Genomic DNA, 17,514 nt, shown 5'->3' on the forward strand with positions numbered 1-17,514 from the left:
GGCACATCGGTGTTTTTTCTGTTTAGCCAATGTGTTTGATTGTCAAAAGTTATTTATTATGATCCTACCTTTGTAGATTTTTAGTAAATGTTCGCTAATGTTTGGTGTGAAAACAAAAAAAATACCTTACCCACATAATACTATGTTGTGCTTGAAAAAAAAGAATTGCTTATCATTGTGCTGCAAACTTTGGCCATTGAATGTATAAAAAAAGGGAAAAATTGGCATTACAAAGCATTTAAACTTGATATAAACATTATGAGCATCAAAGGTATAATTTTTTTTATCACATACCATGTAATTGATGCATTTAGTCTCTACTAGAATTTACTTGAGAACCATAGATATCACATTTTCCTTTATTTACTCTAGACTTTATAGGTAGGATGTGTCTTCTTATGAACCATTATATCTAAATTGAAGCACTTTTAACCATATCCCTTGTAATATGGTTTAGATTTTGCTTTTGTGTAACCACATTTATGCAACAAAACACATGTGTTTAGAACAATTTGCACGTAAAGCTAGACTTCTTAATTTTTCTTAAGAGGGGGCATTTGTGTTTACCAGGAAAACTTTTTTCTCAACATTGAACCACCAATCTCTAATCTAGGGCCTTGAAGCCAATCTTAAGCCTAACCTTCACAAGTGATAGGTAAGATCAGTAAATTAAAATATTAGCACAACAAAAAAATAGAACAAAAATTAAGGAATTAGTGTCTCATGCACCTAGACCTTGGCCATTAAATATATAGCGATAAAAGGCAGAAACTAAGATAGCAAACATTTAAACCGGAATCTGTAAGCCATATATCTATGGAGATCCAAAGTATAAATGATTTATCTTGTATCGTCAACCATTTAAATACTTGAGAATATGACTCATGTATCTTACATTTGATGTCGATCAAGTACTAATAGTCTTCCATTAAAAAAGTACTTGGAATCTTCCCTTGACCTATGTTTCCCCAATATCTTGTCAACTTCTTTTAAAGCAAACATAACAGATACACTGCTGCTAAAAAATGATGATGACGATGATGATAAAAGGTAGAAAGATAGTGTGAATAAATAAATAGGTACAATACATCTTCTTGTACAGTGAAATATATATATAGCTCATGTCTAAGTCATATTTGTAAACCACTATATTTAAATTTAAGCGTTCATATCAACCTGTTCAGTTTTTTGCTTTTAAGCAAGTCACACTTTATACAACAAAATGCGTATGTGTAGAGAACATTTTATTCATAAATCTAAAGATTTAATTGATAGCCTTTGCTAGATATCATGTTTTTCTTTTAGCCAGGCCTTTAAAAACATAGCCCATCTCCTTTCGCAATCTTAGTAGACTTTTAAGAAATATTTTTCATTCATATTTCATGAAAAATTTAAAATAATGTCTTTTACACTCGGAATGTGGAAAAAAAAATGTGTTGATCATCACAAAAAAGTGGAAATTGAGACGGTGAAGCATTTACACTTGGATTTGTAAACACTATATGGGAGATCCAAAGTGTACGTGTTCTATCACGTACATTATAATATATCTATAACATATATCAAACATTCAAACATTCAAAATCAAAATGCAGAAAGTCATAACGTTCAGAAGTGATACGAGTTGCTTTGTCTTGAGAAATAGTTTCATAAAAAATATAAATTTGCTGTATGTTACAGATACATTATATAACAAAAAGTTTAAGAAACTCTAGAACAGAAAGAGATTTTGTTGATTTAGGAGCTATCTAGCTAGAGCCTATAGGATCATGAAAGGGCCGTGTGGGATCAACTTGCCATGTGATCAGCTGGGTAGTACAGTATCTCTTAAATATAGGGCTTCTTGTCCCCTACCTGTAGTAGTTTATCAGACGAGAAAAGGATGGGATGCATGCTATTATGGCGTCTTCCATCTTCCTCCACTGGTAAGACATTATGACAATTGCTATACCTAGCTTGTCAAGTCAAGTAAACGTTGCATTAGGTGAGGTTGTACAACACAACGCGTTGCTTCACTCATTTTACTTCACAGCACGAGTGTTGTGTAGCTGACACAGGTGGCAGACAACGCGGTAGGAACACGGCGGCCAAAAAAGCGTCACCATTGACCTGAGACTTGACCCAGATCGCCCGTCCAACTTCTATATATACCTTGGATTCCATGTTCACTTCACTCGTTTACATCTCACAATCGACACTGAGCTTTCAGTTCTCTGATAGCATCACCAACATCATCTTTAGATCAAATCCATCAGCCTGCCCGGTACTCGAGTGTCCATGGATCACCCTCGCGTGCACACGCGGCGCCGGCGGCGGGCAATGGCGACCTGGAGATGGACGCCAGCGTGTTCCCGCCGCTGCCGCCCGGCGGGCAGCCCGTGAGCGTGCAGCAGCTCGGCGGCGGGCGCGCGCCCAACAGCTGGGTGGGCAACGACGCCAACACGCTGCTGGTGGTGGCCACGCTGATCACGACGCTCACGTACCAGCTTGGCACCAACATCCCCGGCGGGTACTGGCAGGACTCGCAGTGGTCCAAGGACGACAAGCTGCTGTTGCACCGCGCCGGCGACCCCATCATGCGCGACCTGCACCGCCACAGGTACTGGGTGTTCATGGCGGCGCGAGCTGGGTGGGATTCGCGAGCTCGATGGTGATGACGCTGAGCCTGCTGGTGCGGATGGCCGTGGGTCGTTCGCCGTGGCCTACTCCAGCCTCGTGCTCACCTTCGTGGTGTCGCCGTGGCTCGTAATCTGATTAGCAGCTGCCTGTCAGAAAGATGTGTGTGGTGGAATTTGTTATGCAAGCTGTAGTGTAGCTAGAAAACTCTGTGACCTGGGAACTTGAAAATTCTGTATTAGGATTTACTGTATCGAATTTGTTGCAGATGTTGTCAGCTAATTATATGGTATGAACAAACTATTTTACGAGTGAACTGAGTGGAGCACATTTAGTTAAGTTTATTGTGGTGAAACTTGGCCACTCGATTTGAATTCTAAACTCAGTACAGGTACCCTTTTATGTATGTATGTATGTATGCATGCATGCATGCATGCATGTATTCAAACAGCAGGTGATTTATCCGGGCGACTTTGATGGCTTCGTTAGTCTTAAAATTTGTTGGTTCATCTTTTGGAGATGCTCGTATTCGCAAGGAGAGTATGTGTGCGTGCATGTAGCATATGCATATGTACGGTGTTTCGCCAAATAAAACTATTTTAGAAGAAGGGGTGGGCAGCAGAATAGGTCAAAACCACAAAAAAAACAGGTTTTGTTAAGAATTTTTTTTACAGTGCACAGTACTACTACGGATATATAGTATATAGAATATCTAACAGTCTATTATTATAGATAATTTAGTAATTATTACATTATAAAAAGTGATATTTTAAATGGAATGATCTTTTAGACTTTATGCTAGTGTCAAAAAAATATTATAATGATGTTATTTCTGTTCTTTTACCATGATACTCTTATATTATACTCATGTATACTAGTCATACCACATGTGAAATTTTCAGTAGTATACAATTAATCTTGACCATCGGATGTTTTTATACTAGTCCTTTTTGAATGCTACTATAGTCTAGTATTGTGCATCATAAAAGAGCTTAAATTCTCTAGCTAGCCGTGCAGCATAAACATTTCTATCGTGCATCAGATAGTTGTCTGTCTAATTTATGCTTTGTTCTCGTAGATAACTTTTTAAGAGACTTGCTCCTACTCATATTGACTTCCTTTTTTAATATTGGAGATGGGTACTGTCAAAAAATACGAGGATATAAGGCCGCCATTCTTTTTGTTGGAGGGAAGGGGAGATGAAGCGTGGATGAGTCGCATTGCATGAGCACACACGAGACCTGGTCAAAGTAAACTCCAGCAATGGAAGAACCCAGGTCAACCCTGATCGAGAAGACGAGGTAATCCATTGCATTCCTAGAGAGATACACCATTTGTACCAGAAGGCGTGTTCATAGCTGCAATGCTAACGACGCACATTATCATTAATAAGTCTCAGCTCTCATGCCCTGATGTACAGGGCAAGAAAATTCTGTAGCCATATATAAATATAATATAGCCATATAAATTTTTAAAGGTCACCAACTCACCATCAAATATATGGCTAGCTCTGTCACCATAGAAGGGATGAGCCTACCTCTGCAGGTTTGAACTCATCAAGGATGAAGTGGGATTGCGTAGGATGGCCTGAGGCACTCCGTTTTTGGCCTAGTTTTTCTGTGCTTATGAGTGAGTTAATGCCTTAATGGACTTGTGTAACCAGAACATCTTTGCAATCTAGACTTGCTTTCTTTCTCCTTAAATGAATCACCAGTGCTCCTGCTTATTTTCAAAAAAAAAAAGCCTAGCTCTGATTTGTCTTTGACAAATATTCTAGTACATTTACATGGGGTTTCTTTATATCTTCAAAAAATTTGGACAGTTTCACTGGTTTTTTCCCCTTTTTATTTTAGGAATATTTTTACCGGATAGTTACTGTTCTTGGGTACCAGGGCAACGTGGGCGTGGCATTATACTTGAGGTACTACGTTGAACGTTTCAACACAGACACTGCAGTGTACTCAGATCGGCCAGCAGAAGAGGTTTGGGCTTCAGAAATGAGAGGATCCAAGTGTCACATAACGCGGTTGGAGGACGGGACAAAATGCATTGACTTGACCTGGAGCAATGAGCACCAGGAGAGTTGCATAAAGGCCTTGGATCCAACATTTTGCTTCCAAAAATTTCCAACGCCAAGCTCAGCTTCCATCAACTCCATCTGCCGACACCTCGCTAATTCCTCGCCAGATCGTTAGCCCGCGTACGTGCCGCAATGGAGCAGCAGCCTCGCGTCCACCCAAACACGGCGCCTTTCAACCTGGAGACGGGCCACGCCGCCGCCGGCGGCGGTGTGTACCCGCCGCTGCCGACGACCCACGGCCAGTCCGCGAACCAGCAGCAGCTCGGCGGGGCCGGGCCCAACAGCTGGGTGGGCAACGACGCCAACACGCTGCTGGTGGTGGCGGCGCTGATCACGACGCTCACCTACCAGCTCGGCACCAGCATCCCCGGCGGGTACTGGCAGCAGGATACGGCCGGCGTCGTCGGCCGCGACGGCAAGCCGGTGATGTACCGCGCCGGTGACCCCATCATGCGCGACCTGCACCGGGCGAGGTACTGGGTGTTCATGGGGGCGAGCTGGGTGGGGTTCGCGAGCTCCATGGCGATGACGCTGAGCCTGCTGGTGCGGATGCCCGTGGGCTCGCGCCACGTCCGGTGGTCGTTCGCGGTGGCCTACTCCAGCCTCGTGCTCACCTTCGTGGTGTCCCAGCCTAAGACGCACCTGTCGGTGGACATCATAGTCTGGCTCGCCGTCCTCGCCTTCCTCTGGATCGTCATCAGCCTCCACCCCGACCGCCGCGCGCGCGTCATCCAGGACCTCTGCTGCAGCGGACGCCAAGCCTGAAGCTAGCCAACCATCTCGTCGTGTTCTCTCGCTAGACATCTTGCCTTCCTTGTTCCTTCTTGTTATTCACCTTGACGTACGGGTGGTGGCATGATTAGTAGTTGCATATTTTGGTGATGCAAATGCAATCGATTGTTGCTGATCAGCTGGGTTTTCTCAGGTAATGATGAACCGAGATGAATAAACCCTCAGTGTAAATTAACCATGATAGTGTGAGAGGAATCGCAAAGAGAGGTGGACAAATGTGCCGTGCAAAGATGACTGGTGAAATTAGTCGATCAAGCGTCCTTTTTTTTTTTTGAAAGGTACGATCAAGCGTCCTCTTGGAGATTCTTTGGTTTTGCTACTCCTTGGCTTGGACCTTGGTTAGTTGACGACTGGTTCTTTTTTCTTGAGCATAAACCGTTTGTCCTTGTTGTTCCATTTTCTCAGAGTTTTGATGTGTGGCTGATTCTGTCAAATATCACTTTCAAAAGATTCCGCAGAAAATGAACTTCCAAGTAGAAAAACAAGAGCGTTCCCAGACTCAAGAGTTTGATCACGAAAGTTTGAGTAGGTGATAAACAGATGATGTTATCCCCCTCTCAATCATTTTGCTACAGTACAAAAAAGGTAAAATGAGATTAAGAAAAGACCATTTGCTGGTCACAGTGAGATGAAAGATTGCACTGCTAGTCTGCTGGTATGCTGTACTTGACGCCCCGTGTCAAAGTCAAGTGTGCAACGCGCTATTGCGCCACTTGCAGACATGGCGACAAAGCAGCCATGGATGACCCATCCCATTGACGTCTGACGGACTGACGATCGGAGAGGATTGGCCATTGTTCATTTGTCTCTTCTTCCTTGGTTTGGGTATCCCACCTCAGACATTCTACATGTTTTTTCAATATGTTTCAAAATGTAGAAGCTTGGATAGAAATGAAGCCCCTCTTTTTTAAAAAAAACGATGACGATGACACGCGCTCATCTAGGCTACCGTGAGTATGCCCCTTGTCACATGTCTAGGAACCAATTGGGCGGAGCCAATTGAAAAGTCAACAAGATTCAAGAATCCTTGCATCACCTTCGCCTCCAACAGCGATTGCAGCCCGGCGCGGCCGCGTTGAGTGAGACACTACCAAAACAAATGCATGAACCCTACTACGTCACCGTGGCTTGCACCGTTTGATCTCCATCTTCAAAGAGGCTCGTGTCCGTTGCCCCGTCCTCGTACTTGTCACTTGCGATGACGAAGAGATCTGGAACACTCAACCGTCTGATCTGCATTCTGAAACCGTCGTGAGGCATTAAATGATCAACTGAATTCCAGCCAAAAGGCCAGAGAGGAGGGGGTTGGAACTTCTGATTCCTTCCTAAATGAGAGCGTATCCGGCGTCAGATGGCACTGAGTGCCGCCGCGGCCTGTAGACAGTTACTTGTAGGTCATGTACCCCAGATGACGAGGCCGCTCGAGCCGGCCGCCTCGACGACCCGGAGAGCCATAAAAGGAACACGTTGACGCGTCGACGCGTCGTCGCCCCGATCTCCCCAGTCCCCACACCACAATTCACAAAGCAAGCCGATCCATCCGAGCTTCTTCGGGCCGGATCGGAGCTCACCGTCATGAACGGCGGTGGCGCGGGGATGGGCGAGGACCCCATGTACCCGCTGCCGCCGCCGCCGATGATGGAGGCGCCGCAGCCGCACGGGCACGTGCGCGCGACGGCGAACCACCAGCAGCAGCGCCCGGCGGCGGCCAACAACTGGGCGGGCAACGACGCCAACACGCTGCTGGTGGTGGCGACGCTCATCACCACGCTCACGTACCAGCTCGGGAGCAGCATCCCCGGCGGGTACTGGCAGGACACGCAGCTCCCGGTGGACGGCAAGCGGCCGCACACCGCCGGCGACCCCGTCATGCGCGACCTGCACCCCCAGAGGTTGGTAAAAGACACGCGTGCTTATTTCTTGGCCCAGTAATCGATCGGTTGCAGCACCGCCGCCTCCTGAGTTCCTGACGCGCACCGGCGCACGGGGTTGCATGCGCAGGTACTGGGTGTTCATGGTGGCGAGCTGGATGGGGTTCGCGGGGTCGATGCTGATGACGCTGAGCCTGCTGGTGCGGATGCCCGTGGACTCGCGCCACGTCCGGTGGTCGTTCGCGGTGGCCTACGCCAGCCTCGTGCTCACCTTCCGGTTGTCGCAGCCCAAGACGCACATCTCGCTGGACATCCTCATCTGGGTGGCCGTCACCGCATTCCTCTGGCTCATGATCAGCGTCCGGACGGAGCACCGGGCGCGCATCGTCCGCCTCTTCTGTTGCGCCGGCGACAACTGACCTGCACGGGTCCCTCATTGAGGTCGACTAGATTGCCACCGCGATTTTATCGTAGTTTCTCCTCCTCTTGATTTCTGATTTGGGGATAGCATGAACATTGGCAATGCCATTGTTAGGCTCTGCCGGTAGTATGTCTGAAAGTGAGCTCTAGGATTGGGGAAATTGGGGAATTTTCTGTAGAAAAATCAGGATTCGCATGGAAAATAGGAAATGGGAACAGAAAACATTTATACATCGATCGTTTCACATCCTCAGGGATCTCAGCTGTTCATAAGGAAAGTCAGGGGGCTCCTATACGTCTTGTGGAGGATGGATAAGCAGATGATCTTTAGAGCCCACTAGGTCCAGTAGCTTCTCATCTTCTTTCACACCTTCTTCCCCGACTCTCCCCGCCCCTGCCCCTTCGTCCTCCTTCCCGGCCGGTGGCTGCCCCGCCGCCGCGCCGCCCGCTCTCCACCACCGCCCTCCACCCCACCCATCCTAATCTGAACCTTCTTTTCGCGCCCGCCGCCAGCCACCGCCCAAAGGAGTTCCTGCCCGGCCCGGCCAGCGGCGCTCCCGTGCCGCCTCACCTCCGCCGCCGGCCAAACTGCCACCACTGCCGGGCCTGCAGCCTCCCCCGACCTCCTCCCTTCTCTAGGTCTGGTGGCCATTGGAGCCCAGGAAACCCCAACCCTAAATTCCACCACCCGTCCCCCACCCCCACCGGCCTCGCCCACCGCCAGCTCCTGGCGGCGACCTCGCCGCCGGTCGCTCCCGCCCACCACCCTCCCCACCGCCCGACTTCCTCTCCCCCCGACCTCGGACCCCAGCGGCGGCGGTGCATGCAAGTGAAGAGAGGGAGGCGGGAGGCGATGAGGAAAGAAGGAGATCGTGCGGCCCACAGCGGCCGTACGAATCCCAGGGTGTGTTTGGTTGGACCGTGATTTTTGAAAAAAGCTGTTGTGAGCTGTGCCCTGTAGAAAAGCAGTTGTGAGAAAACAACTGTGGTAAAAATAGCAGACCGTTTGGTTAGAGCAGCTGTGGCTTTTGAATAAACTGTCGAATGGATCCTACATGCCATCCACAGTCCACCCCACTCAACTCTCTCCCTCTCTCACTGACGAGTCTTCCTCTAGCTGCACAGTCCACCCCAAGCAGAGCCCACGCCGGTGTCGGCGGCGCCCACGTCCGGCGGTGGGCGGGGTGCGACGGGCGGCATGCGGCGGTGAGCGGCATCCGGGGGCGGGGTGCGGCGGGCGGCCAGCCGTGAGCGACGGGCGTCCGAGGGCGGCGGGCCAGCGACCGGGGGTGGCGAACAGCCGGTCGGCGGCTGGGGGCGGCAGGTGGCGAACTGCCGGGGACAGCTGGAGGAGGCGAACGATGCCTGTACGGGGGAGGAGCGAACTATTCCGTGGGAGAGAAATAGATCTAGGAGTAAACGGAGCGGACTGTTCCGCGGGAGAGAAATAGATCTAGGAGTAAACGAAACGGTACTTCATAACCAGTGACAGGTGGGAATTTTTTACCCCAAAAGTACTTGAAAGCAAGAGGGAATGTACTTTTAATTTTGTACTAGAGCAAAATCAGATTTTAGGCAAAAGCACGTGTAGCTTTTTAACCTTTTGATTAGTTTTTTGACTTTTGTAAAAGCAAGAGCAAATCCAAAAGTCCAACCAAAGATACCCTGGAAGGTGAATGGGCTTTCCCATCTTCCGGAAGATGGATAGGATTCCGGAAAGTCAGAGAGTTCGCGCTGTTACGTTACTGTTGTTGTGGCCCAGGTGAAAGACGCAACAGCCCGCTAGCTCGGAGACCTAGCCAGCCCAAGGTCCATGCTGCCAAAGCGGCCCACAGGTACGAGGCCTTTTTAAATATACATGTTTTGAAATAAAACGAGGGCTTTTTATAGAATTCGGTCTGGATTCGACTGCTCGAACTTGGCGGAGACCACAACATGCAAGTTCACGAAGATGGCCAATTCGCCTGTTTTCAAAGGATTTTTTTTATTTGAGATTTTTTTGAGGTAGCATATCAATTCAGTTAAAGCAAATGTACAGATACACTGTAGAAACAAAAAATTAGATACAATCCAAAAGACTAGAGAATGAGAACCGAAGCTGCCTAGTTTCTTTTGTGGTTAATTTGGGGATTATTTTTATTTCAAAAAAAAGGGATTATTAGGGCCATAACAGAACCGTGTGGGACCAAACATGTAGTGTGATTAGATGTCTAAAAATTATGTTTCTGTTCTGGTATGGTAGGAGAGCGGGGGGAAACAAGTCTCGAGGGGACATCAGCTAGTAAAGCATGGATGCATGATTCCATGACTCCATGAGCATAAATAAAGCCAAAGAAGACCTAACGGTAAGTCATAGTAAACGCATAAACGGTACGGGGTGGGACAGCCCGAGACCCCGAGTCCACCTTCGGTCAATCACACGCCAAACCAACATGAGTACACTCGCACTGCACCCCTCAGGCCAGAATATTCATATCTGCAATGCTAGGGAGTAGGTAGACACACCATTGCTACTAGAGCTATTCAATCTCAACTCCCCAAGGCTCAGGAGTCATCTACAACGAGTCAGTCTCTGTGTTGCTGGTTTAATTTGTAGGCTACCTGTACCTCATTTGATATGACCTTCATCTTTCATTCAAAAACAAAATTGATATGACCTTGCCTGGATGAAAAAAAATTGTAGGGTAACCAGCAACCCTAGTCTTTTTTTATCTCCAATACGTAGGAGAGCTGCGCATCATTATATCAAGAAAGGAAGCATTTAAATTACAACATCACGGAGCAAACTCACGTAGTGAAACGGAGCAAGCAGCGCTCACACACACACACCCTAAAGAGCATGTGAGCAACCCTAGTCTTAGGACTCTAACGCGGCAGAGCAATTCTTCCATGAGTCTGAAAAACGTAATGTGCTGAAGAACCACGGACATTTATTATTATTGCAGTATTCATGATTTGATGATGTGAATTTTGTTACAAAAGAGCATGTTATGGTACATTTAGTCTTGTATCATAGTTCGTTTAGGGCTGAATTTTGATGTATTATAATGTTTGTGATTTTTTAACTCGTGACACACGGATTTTTGCAGAAATTCGAGAAATAATGATAATACATTTAGTCGTTGGCCCATGAGTCAAAATATAGTAAAGTGATGGTACCAGAATAAACTAGATGAACCAGTGCAAAAGTTAACAAAGAAATAGCCATATAATTTAGCACCGTGTGTGTGCTAAGCCTAGATCTGCAAAAACTACCACTTGAATGGTAGAATTCTAACAATGCTGTGTTAGTTAATCATTTCGGTGCAATTACGTTGGATTCTCAGGCATTGGCAACACTTACTGCATTTTCACCAGGTATTTGCTGATAAGTGTGGGTACTGGTCTGCTAGTCAATGTCGGGGTGCCATGCATCATCCGAGGTGCGTGCGTGGTAGGTTGAACATCTCGACACACAGCGTGTTAAGAGTGTACTTCACATCGTACAGCAGGAGTGCAGAAGAATAGAAGGTACACAAGTGGCAAAAGCCGCTAGGGTAGGGGACAGAAAACAATGACTCTTGACCGAGACAGACAAGGAGCTGCGTATGTATATATGTGCCTTGGATCCTCTGTTCTCCTCACACTCGAAACGAAACCCATAGCGTACAGCTCAACAAGACTCGGGTAGCTTCAGCCTTCAGGTCAAAGCACATCTGCCAATAACTTTTGTTGTTAGCTCGTCGTGTGCCCATGGACCATCAGTATCCGTTCATGTACGCCAGCGCGCCGCCGACGCCGGGCAACATGGAGACGGGCCTCATCACGGCGTACCCGCCGGCGCATGGCCTGCCCGTGCGCGCGCCAGCACAGCAGCCCGGCGGGGGCGCGCCGGCGGACGACAGGGACAGGAGCGGCGGCTGGGCGGGCAACGACCCCAACACGCTGCTCGTGGTGGCCACGCTGATCACGGCGCTCGCCTACGTTCTCGGCCTCAGCATGCCCGGCGGCTACTGGCAGGGCACGCAGTTGAGGGACGACGGCAGGATTGTGCACCTCGCCGGCGACCCCATCATGCGCGACCTGCACCGGCCGAGGTACTGGGTGTTCAGGGTCGCGAGCTGGGTCGGGGTCGCGAGCTCCATGGTGATGACGCTGAGCCTGCTCGTGCGGATGGCCGTGGACTCGCGCCACGTGCTGTGGTCGTTCTCCGTGGCCTTCTCCAGCCTCGTGCTCACCTTCATCGTGTCGCAGTCCAGGACGAACCTGTCGCTGGACATCCTCGTCTGGCTCGCGGTGCTCATCTTGACCTGGCTCATCATCGGCCTCCACCCGGACAGCCGGGCGCGCGTCATCTGGGCGATCTTCTGCGGCAACCGCGGCAACTGAAATAAAGAAACATCTTTCCTTTTTATTTATATGATTGTATTGTATCTGAGTTTTTGTGTACGGTTCGTCCCGAAGCTGGCTCATGCACTGAAACTAAATTGCTTCCGTATTGGTAGTGCGATGTTTGATTGGCTTTTCTCAGTCACTGAACTCAATGTAATTTTTTTTTCGAGTAACTCAATGTAAATTTTTATCCAATTATCCATACATATTGTGGCTAAATTTGACTCGCGAGGTGTGTGAAATGGAATTAGAGACGCACACAATCAACACATACCACGCAACACCACCGTGTCCATACACCTCATACACACCCTAAAAATAAATTAGAGACACACGAGACCTCGCACATACGGATCGTCAACATCAAGTCCCTGGTTGTACTACTTGCCATATGGACACATGCAAGCTTCCAGCTTCCATTCCAGGACTCCTGCACACGTAATTTCAATAAAACTGGATATTGTGAATTGTGAGGTAGCAACTATCCTTACCTATTTGCATGATTGTTGAGGTAGATTTCATGATTGTCGTTTGGTTTTCAAAATTTGTTGAACCAATCAAATATTCTTGAAATGCTTTAAATTTCTAATTTGCATTTTACAATTGTTTCTAGCTTTTCTAATTAAAAAAGTTATTTAAATGACTCTCTTTATAAAAAAGAACTGCGGTAGGGGTGTTTTGGTTCTGAAAAATTATTGAACTAGATGTGTAAGAAATAGTTGACATATTTTAGATATTATTGAACTAGACTTGGGAATGGTTGCCAGGTTCTAAAAAATTCTTGAACAAGGTGCCAAATGAAATATGTTGACACGCTTTCTGCAATAGTCTCGTGATCATTATCTGAACAACTACGAAACTGGAGATTTCTAACTAGAAATAACAATAGCACTTCAAGCAGTTAGAAAAGTTGATACACATATCTAGGTGCATATTTTGTTATGTATCTAAAAAATCAAAACGAATAGTAATTCGGGAGGGAGTATTAGCGGTTATACAATGGTTGATAACAATTAACTGGATTAGCTGGTGAACTCAGCCGAACAACTCTCAAAGCAAGTCATTCATAACCATGAGAAAAGTCGCAGACAAGAAACTTGGCATGAAAGCTGTGCAAAGTAGGCTGAGCAATCGAGTACAATCATCGCTATGTATATAGATACACGGCAATCGGCATGATTATATTAGGCGTAAATTTGCACCTCCTCCACTTTGATGAGAACTACAAAATTTCGTAGAATTTTTCAGATTTTACAATTCCTTGGTTGCTTGAAATATTCTTCTGTTCCACAGCTAGGATAATAACTAGGTTTATAAGTAACAATATTTCAAGAAAAGTGAAGTGAAAAATATTTCAACAATATTCCACCACGTTGTTTTTGTTTTATTGTGTTCCTAAACTAAGTAAAGTGAAAAGGGGTGTCTTTTTTGGGAAAGGAACAGTAGTACAAGAAAACAACAAAGAAAACCTTTGCTCGGTCTGGATGACTGAATGCTGGTGGAGCTTAGCCTTGGCAGCTACGGTGCAGCCGCCATAGCAAAGGAATCATTGCCTTTCCATCTCACACCAACCCATGAAACCTCGTTCCGTTTGCATCAACGAATTAGCCTAAGACCACCGCCAATATATAATATCAATAGCTAATACTTAATCTCCACGACATGTGTTCACTGTTCAGTCTCGGAGGAGAAAGGAGGGAGACCAACTGATGGATGCGTAGTTGCAATTGCAAAAGGATAGAGCCATAAAAGAGTTAAAGAGGAGACCGAGCTTCATAGTAAACGGTACAGCAGGGTTGGAAGGTCCTTGAGCCTACGCTTTGGTCAATCACACACCAAACAATCCATGATTACGCCAGCACTGCATGGACCCTCTGAAATGCTAGGGAGACACACCATTGGTACTAGGTTTATTCAGTCTCAAATCCTCAACTCTCAGGAGTCATACAAAGAATCTTGGTTACATGTGTTGTTATTTGTGAACTGATCCAGTGTGCATCGTCTTGCTGTAAGCTAGCTGAAGCAACATTTGCATGGGTAACCGGTAAACCAAGGCCAAGGTAAAGACTGCTCACTATTTCCTTTTATTTTCTGAACCTCTGCTCGTTACGACAGTTGATGATTTAACTGCATTTACAGTTGATTCTTGCACACTCTGTAACATTAATATAATACTATATTTTCACAAAGATATTTGCCTATAATCGTGGGTACTGAGAAGGTGTTCGCGTGGCCTTATTTGAGGTGCGTGGCAGTTGAACGTTTCAGCGCACCGTGTTCCTTCGCAAGTGGCAAAAGCGACCGGGGTAGGGGAAAAAAATGACTTGACCTGTAGGGAGCTGGGGACACTGAGAGAGTAGCATACGCCTATTGTTCATACCCCAGTGGCAGGCTTAGAGTAGCATGTGTGTGTATATATGTTCCCTCATTTGTTCGCTTCACTCGAACCACACCCAGCGCCATTTCGCCTGATCAATACTCAATAGTGTAGTGTGCCCATGGATCACTACCCGCCGCCGCCGCCCCTGCACACAAGTGCTCCGCCCACACCGGGCAACGGCAACCGGGAGACGGGCCACGTTGCTGTGCACCCGCCGCCGCCGCCGCCGACGGCGCTGGCGCGGGGCCTGCCCGTGAGCCAGCAGCAGCTCGGCGGGGAGCATGACCTTGACCCCAACGCGCTGCTGGTGGGGGCCACGCTGATCACGATGCTCGCCTACCTGCTCGGCACCTTCATCCCCGGCGGCTACTGGCAGCAGGACTGGAGCGACGACGGCAAGCGGGTGCTCTACCGCGCCGGCGACCCCATCATGCGCGACCTGCACCGGCCGAGGTACTGTGTGTTCCGGATCGCGAGCTGGGTCGGGGTCGCGAGCTCCATGGTGATGACGCTGAGCCTGCTCGTGCGGATGGCCCCGGACTCGCGCCACGTCCGGTGGTCGTTCGCGGTGTCCTACTCCAGCCTGCTGCTCACCTTCGCGGTGTCGCAGACCAAGACGCACCTGTCGGTGGACATCATCGTCTGGCTCGCCGTCCTCGTCGTCTCCTGGCTCATCACCAGCACCGGCCGCATCCGTGGGGCGAACCGCGCGCGCATCATGAAGCTGTTCTGCTGCAGCAGCGGCGACAGCTGAAAAAAAAATCTCTTGTCACCATCCACCCTCTCTTTAGTTTTTCTTTGCTTATTGGTGATGCGATGTTTGTGCCTTTTCTCAGCTAGTGGGCTCGATGGAAAATATGGCCACGAGGTAAGATTTTTATGTGGTGAGATTTTACGTGCAAGCTGTGTGATGTGGATTGAAACTCTGTCCTTGCTTGAGCGATGATGTACTGCATTTATAGATGGATTGGCGTGGTTAGATTAGTGTAACAAAAAAAAAGAGTTCATGGAATTTATCTGGTTTTGCTATTTCCTTGTCTCATTGATCGAGCACCACATGTCCCATGGGGATTTTCCTCAAGGTACTTTTGCTATTTCCTTGACACTGGTTTAGTAGTGGACTTCTTCTCAGGCACTGGCTATCTGAGCTCGTACTAAAGTGTATGTCTTCTTCGTTCGAAACAAAAGAATGTATGTATTGCTTGTAGTTCCCGTATGATACATGATAAAGCAAATAATGGTTTTGGCTTCGCTTACGATGGGGTGAGGAGAGGGGTAACATGTCAGGTATCTGCAACAATGTTAGTAAAAAATTACATCAAACTGGAATTTGCCTTATTTGGACGAATGCCCTCCACAGTGGGTTATCGCACCAAAAGAGGGATATTAGCAAATAACAAAATATAATGCCCGGGCTAAGGATCAATCAATTGGTAAACTTTCTTACATTTCTTTCTTCCATCATCAATCATAACAGGAAATCAACCCATATCAATCAAACTAAGTCTTTGAATAATTAGACATAGAATCATGTCTTCTTCTGTTCTTCCTAAGCGATGGATAACTTTGAAAACACAAGTAAATTAACTACTGAATTTGGACATTGTTAATTAGTAGCATGCAGTACTCTTGAACATTCGCTAAATGTTGCTGCCAATATTTTTGAAAAAAAAACATTTGAGTCAGGTTTCAAGAGTTGTTCAAAAGGCAAATTTTGTTGACGGGTTTATGAAAGTATTAAATTGTTTTTCAAAGTATTTACTAAGTTACCAAAATATCTAACAATATATGTTTAAGAAATTATTGAATTGCTCTGAATAGCTGAATTTCTGAACTTTGCAGGCTAGCTCTGAAACTCGGGATTTGTCAAAAGTTCAGAGCCAAATATTTTTCAAACCATGGATCTTTTGAACCTAAGTTTTATCTACAAGTTGTTGCCCTATATTCCATCTAACATTTTGCTTAAGGGTTGACCCGGAAGTTAAGATTCAATTTTGGTCGACATTCACCAAACAAGTCGGCCAGTTGGGATGGATGTTCTTGCACTAAAACTTAACTCTGAACCTTTCAGTATTGGCCAAGGTTCGGGCCACAGATCTTCAACACTGTGCGAGTTTTAGCATGTGTTTAGTTTGGGGATCAAGTGGGATGGGTTGGCTCCGTTCCTATTTCTTGGGTTGGATCTGACCCGTCTCGTGTTTGGTTGAATGGGTTAAATTCGTTCCAGTTTTCTGTTTGATTACACGGGTTGAAAGGGATGGATGGACATTGTTTTAGACACCGTTAGCCACGTTCATCAGGAAGCCCCACCAGTCATTTTTGGTCCCACCTGTCATCCACTCTATTTTTCTTTTTTTCTATTTCGAGCTTATCTTCGCCGTCACGCGTCAAGGGCGCCGCGAGCTGCCTAGCCCGCAACTCCTTACCGGCCGACCGAGCCCCTCACTACCCTCCGTCATCGCTCCTCGCTGGGCGCCCTGCCTTACGCCACCGCGAGGTCCCCAGCCCGCCGCTCCTCGCCGGCCGCCTGAGGCTGCCCTGTCTCGCCTCGGCTCTCCCCTACCGGCGGCTCTTCCTCACCGGCCGAGCCTCTACCCTCCCCGTGCAGAGGTCGCCCATGGTGGAGTTTGCCCGCCGCCAGCCGCGCCTCTTCTCTGCCCCACCGCTCCCGCCGTCGGAGGTTGCCCACCGCCCGTGCTCCACCCAGAGCGGGAGCTTGCCCGCCGGCCGACCGCGCCACCACCCTCCTCACGCTCGCCAACCGACGAAGAAGATAAAGCCAATGGAGGAGAAGTGGGTTGGAACAGTCCGCTCGATTCAGAGGAATCATTCTAACCCGGATCTGGAGGGTATATTCCCTTCTAGATCCAACCCAACCAGCGCGATTTTCCAACCAAACATGGATTCATCTGAGTCAAACCCATCCCAACCCACCTCAACCCTCTATTCAAACACACGCTTAAACATAAACTTGTAGGCCTATG

At 47.5% G+C, this 17,514-nt stretch overlaps 4 protein-coding genes and 1 pseudogene across 4 annotated transcripts; all 5 read left to right on the plus strand.

The window, feature by feature from the left end:
* The first annotated feature begins 2,191 nt into the window (after positions 1–2,191).
* LOC101782549 lies at positions 2,192–2,927 on the plus strand (annotated as a pseudogene).
* A 1,792-nt stretch (positions 2,928–4,719) lies between these two features.
* LOC101782143 lies at positions 4,720–5,884 on the plus strand. Its single transcript, XM_004984907.4, has one exon. The coding sequence runs from the start codon at positions 4,829–4,831 to the stop codon at positions 5,459–5,461; it is 633 nt and encodes a 210-aa protein (XP_004984964.1). The 5' UTR covers positions 4,720–4,828; the 3' UTR covers positions 5,462–5,884.
* A 943-nt stretch (positions 5,885–6,827) lies between these two features.
* Positions 6,828–8,026, plus strand: LOC101782961. The gene is made up of 2 exons (XM_004984908.4): positions 6,828–7,380; positions 7,490–8,026. The coding sequence occupies exons 1-2, from the start codon at positions 7,064–7,066 to the stop codon at positions 7,776–7,778; spliced, it is 606 nt and encodes a 201-aa protein (XP_004984965.1). The 5' UTR covers positions 6,828–7,063; the 3' UTR covers positions 7,779–8,026.
* Positions 8,027–9,047: 1,021 nt separating this feature from the next.
* On the plus strand, positions 9,048–12,358 carry LOC101766107. Its single transcript, XM_022823018.1, has one exon. It carries the CDS (start codon positions 11,512–11,514, stop codon positions 12,145–12,147), a length of 636 nt encoding a protein of 211 aa, XP_022678753.1. The 5' UTR covers positions 9,048–11,511; the 3' UTR covers positions 12,148–12,358.
* A 2,132-nt stretch (positions 12,359–14,490) lies between these two features.
* Positions 14,491–15,572, plus strand: LOC101783369. Its single transcript, XM_004984909.3, has one exon. The coding sequence runs from the start codon at positions 14,649–14,651 to the stop codon at positions 15,282–15,284; it is 636 nt and encodes a 211-aa protein (XP_004984966.1). The 5' UTR covers positions 14,491–14,648; the 3' UTR covers positions 15,285–15,572.
* The last annotated feature ends 1,942 nt before the right edge of the window (positions 15,573–17,514 follow it).

The sequence above is a fragment of the Setaria italica genome, chromosome IX, assembly GCF_000263155.2.
Source record: "Setaria italica strain Yugu1 chromosome IX, Setaria_italica_v2.0, whole genome shotgun sequence".
Taxonomy (NCBI): domain Eukaryota; kingdom Viridiplantae; phylum Streptophyta; class Magnoliopsida; order Poales; family Poaceae; genus Setaria; species Setaria italica.

Bases quoted from the DNA above. Each gene is read 5' to 3' on its own strand.
- LOC101782143 (XM_004984907.4), top strand. From the start codon at position 4,829: ATGGAGCAGCAGCCTCGCGTCCACCCAAACACGGCGCCTTTCAACCTG.
- LOC101782961 (XM_004984908.4), top strand. From the start codon at position 7,064: ATGAACGGCGGTGGCGCGGGGATGGGCGAGGACCCCATGTACCCGCTG. The intron at 7,381-7,489 runs GTTGGTAAAAGA...TTGCATGCGCAG, and splicing joins CGCGACCTGCACCCCCAGAG to GTACTGGGTGTTCATGGTGG.
- LOC101766107 (XM_022823018.1), top strand. From the start codon at position 11,512: ATGGACCATCAGTATCCGTTCATGTACGCCAGCGCGCCGCCGACGCCG.
- LOC101783369 (XM_004984909.3), top strand. From the start codon at position 14,649: ATGGATCACTACCCGCCGCCGCCGCCCCTGCACACAAGTGCTCCGCCC.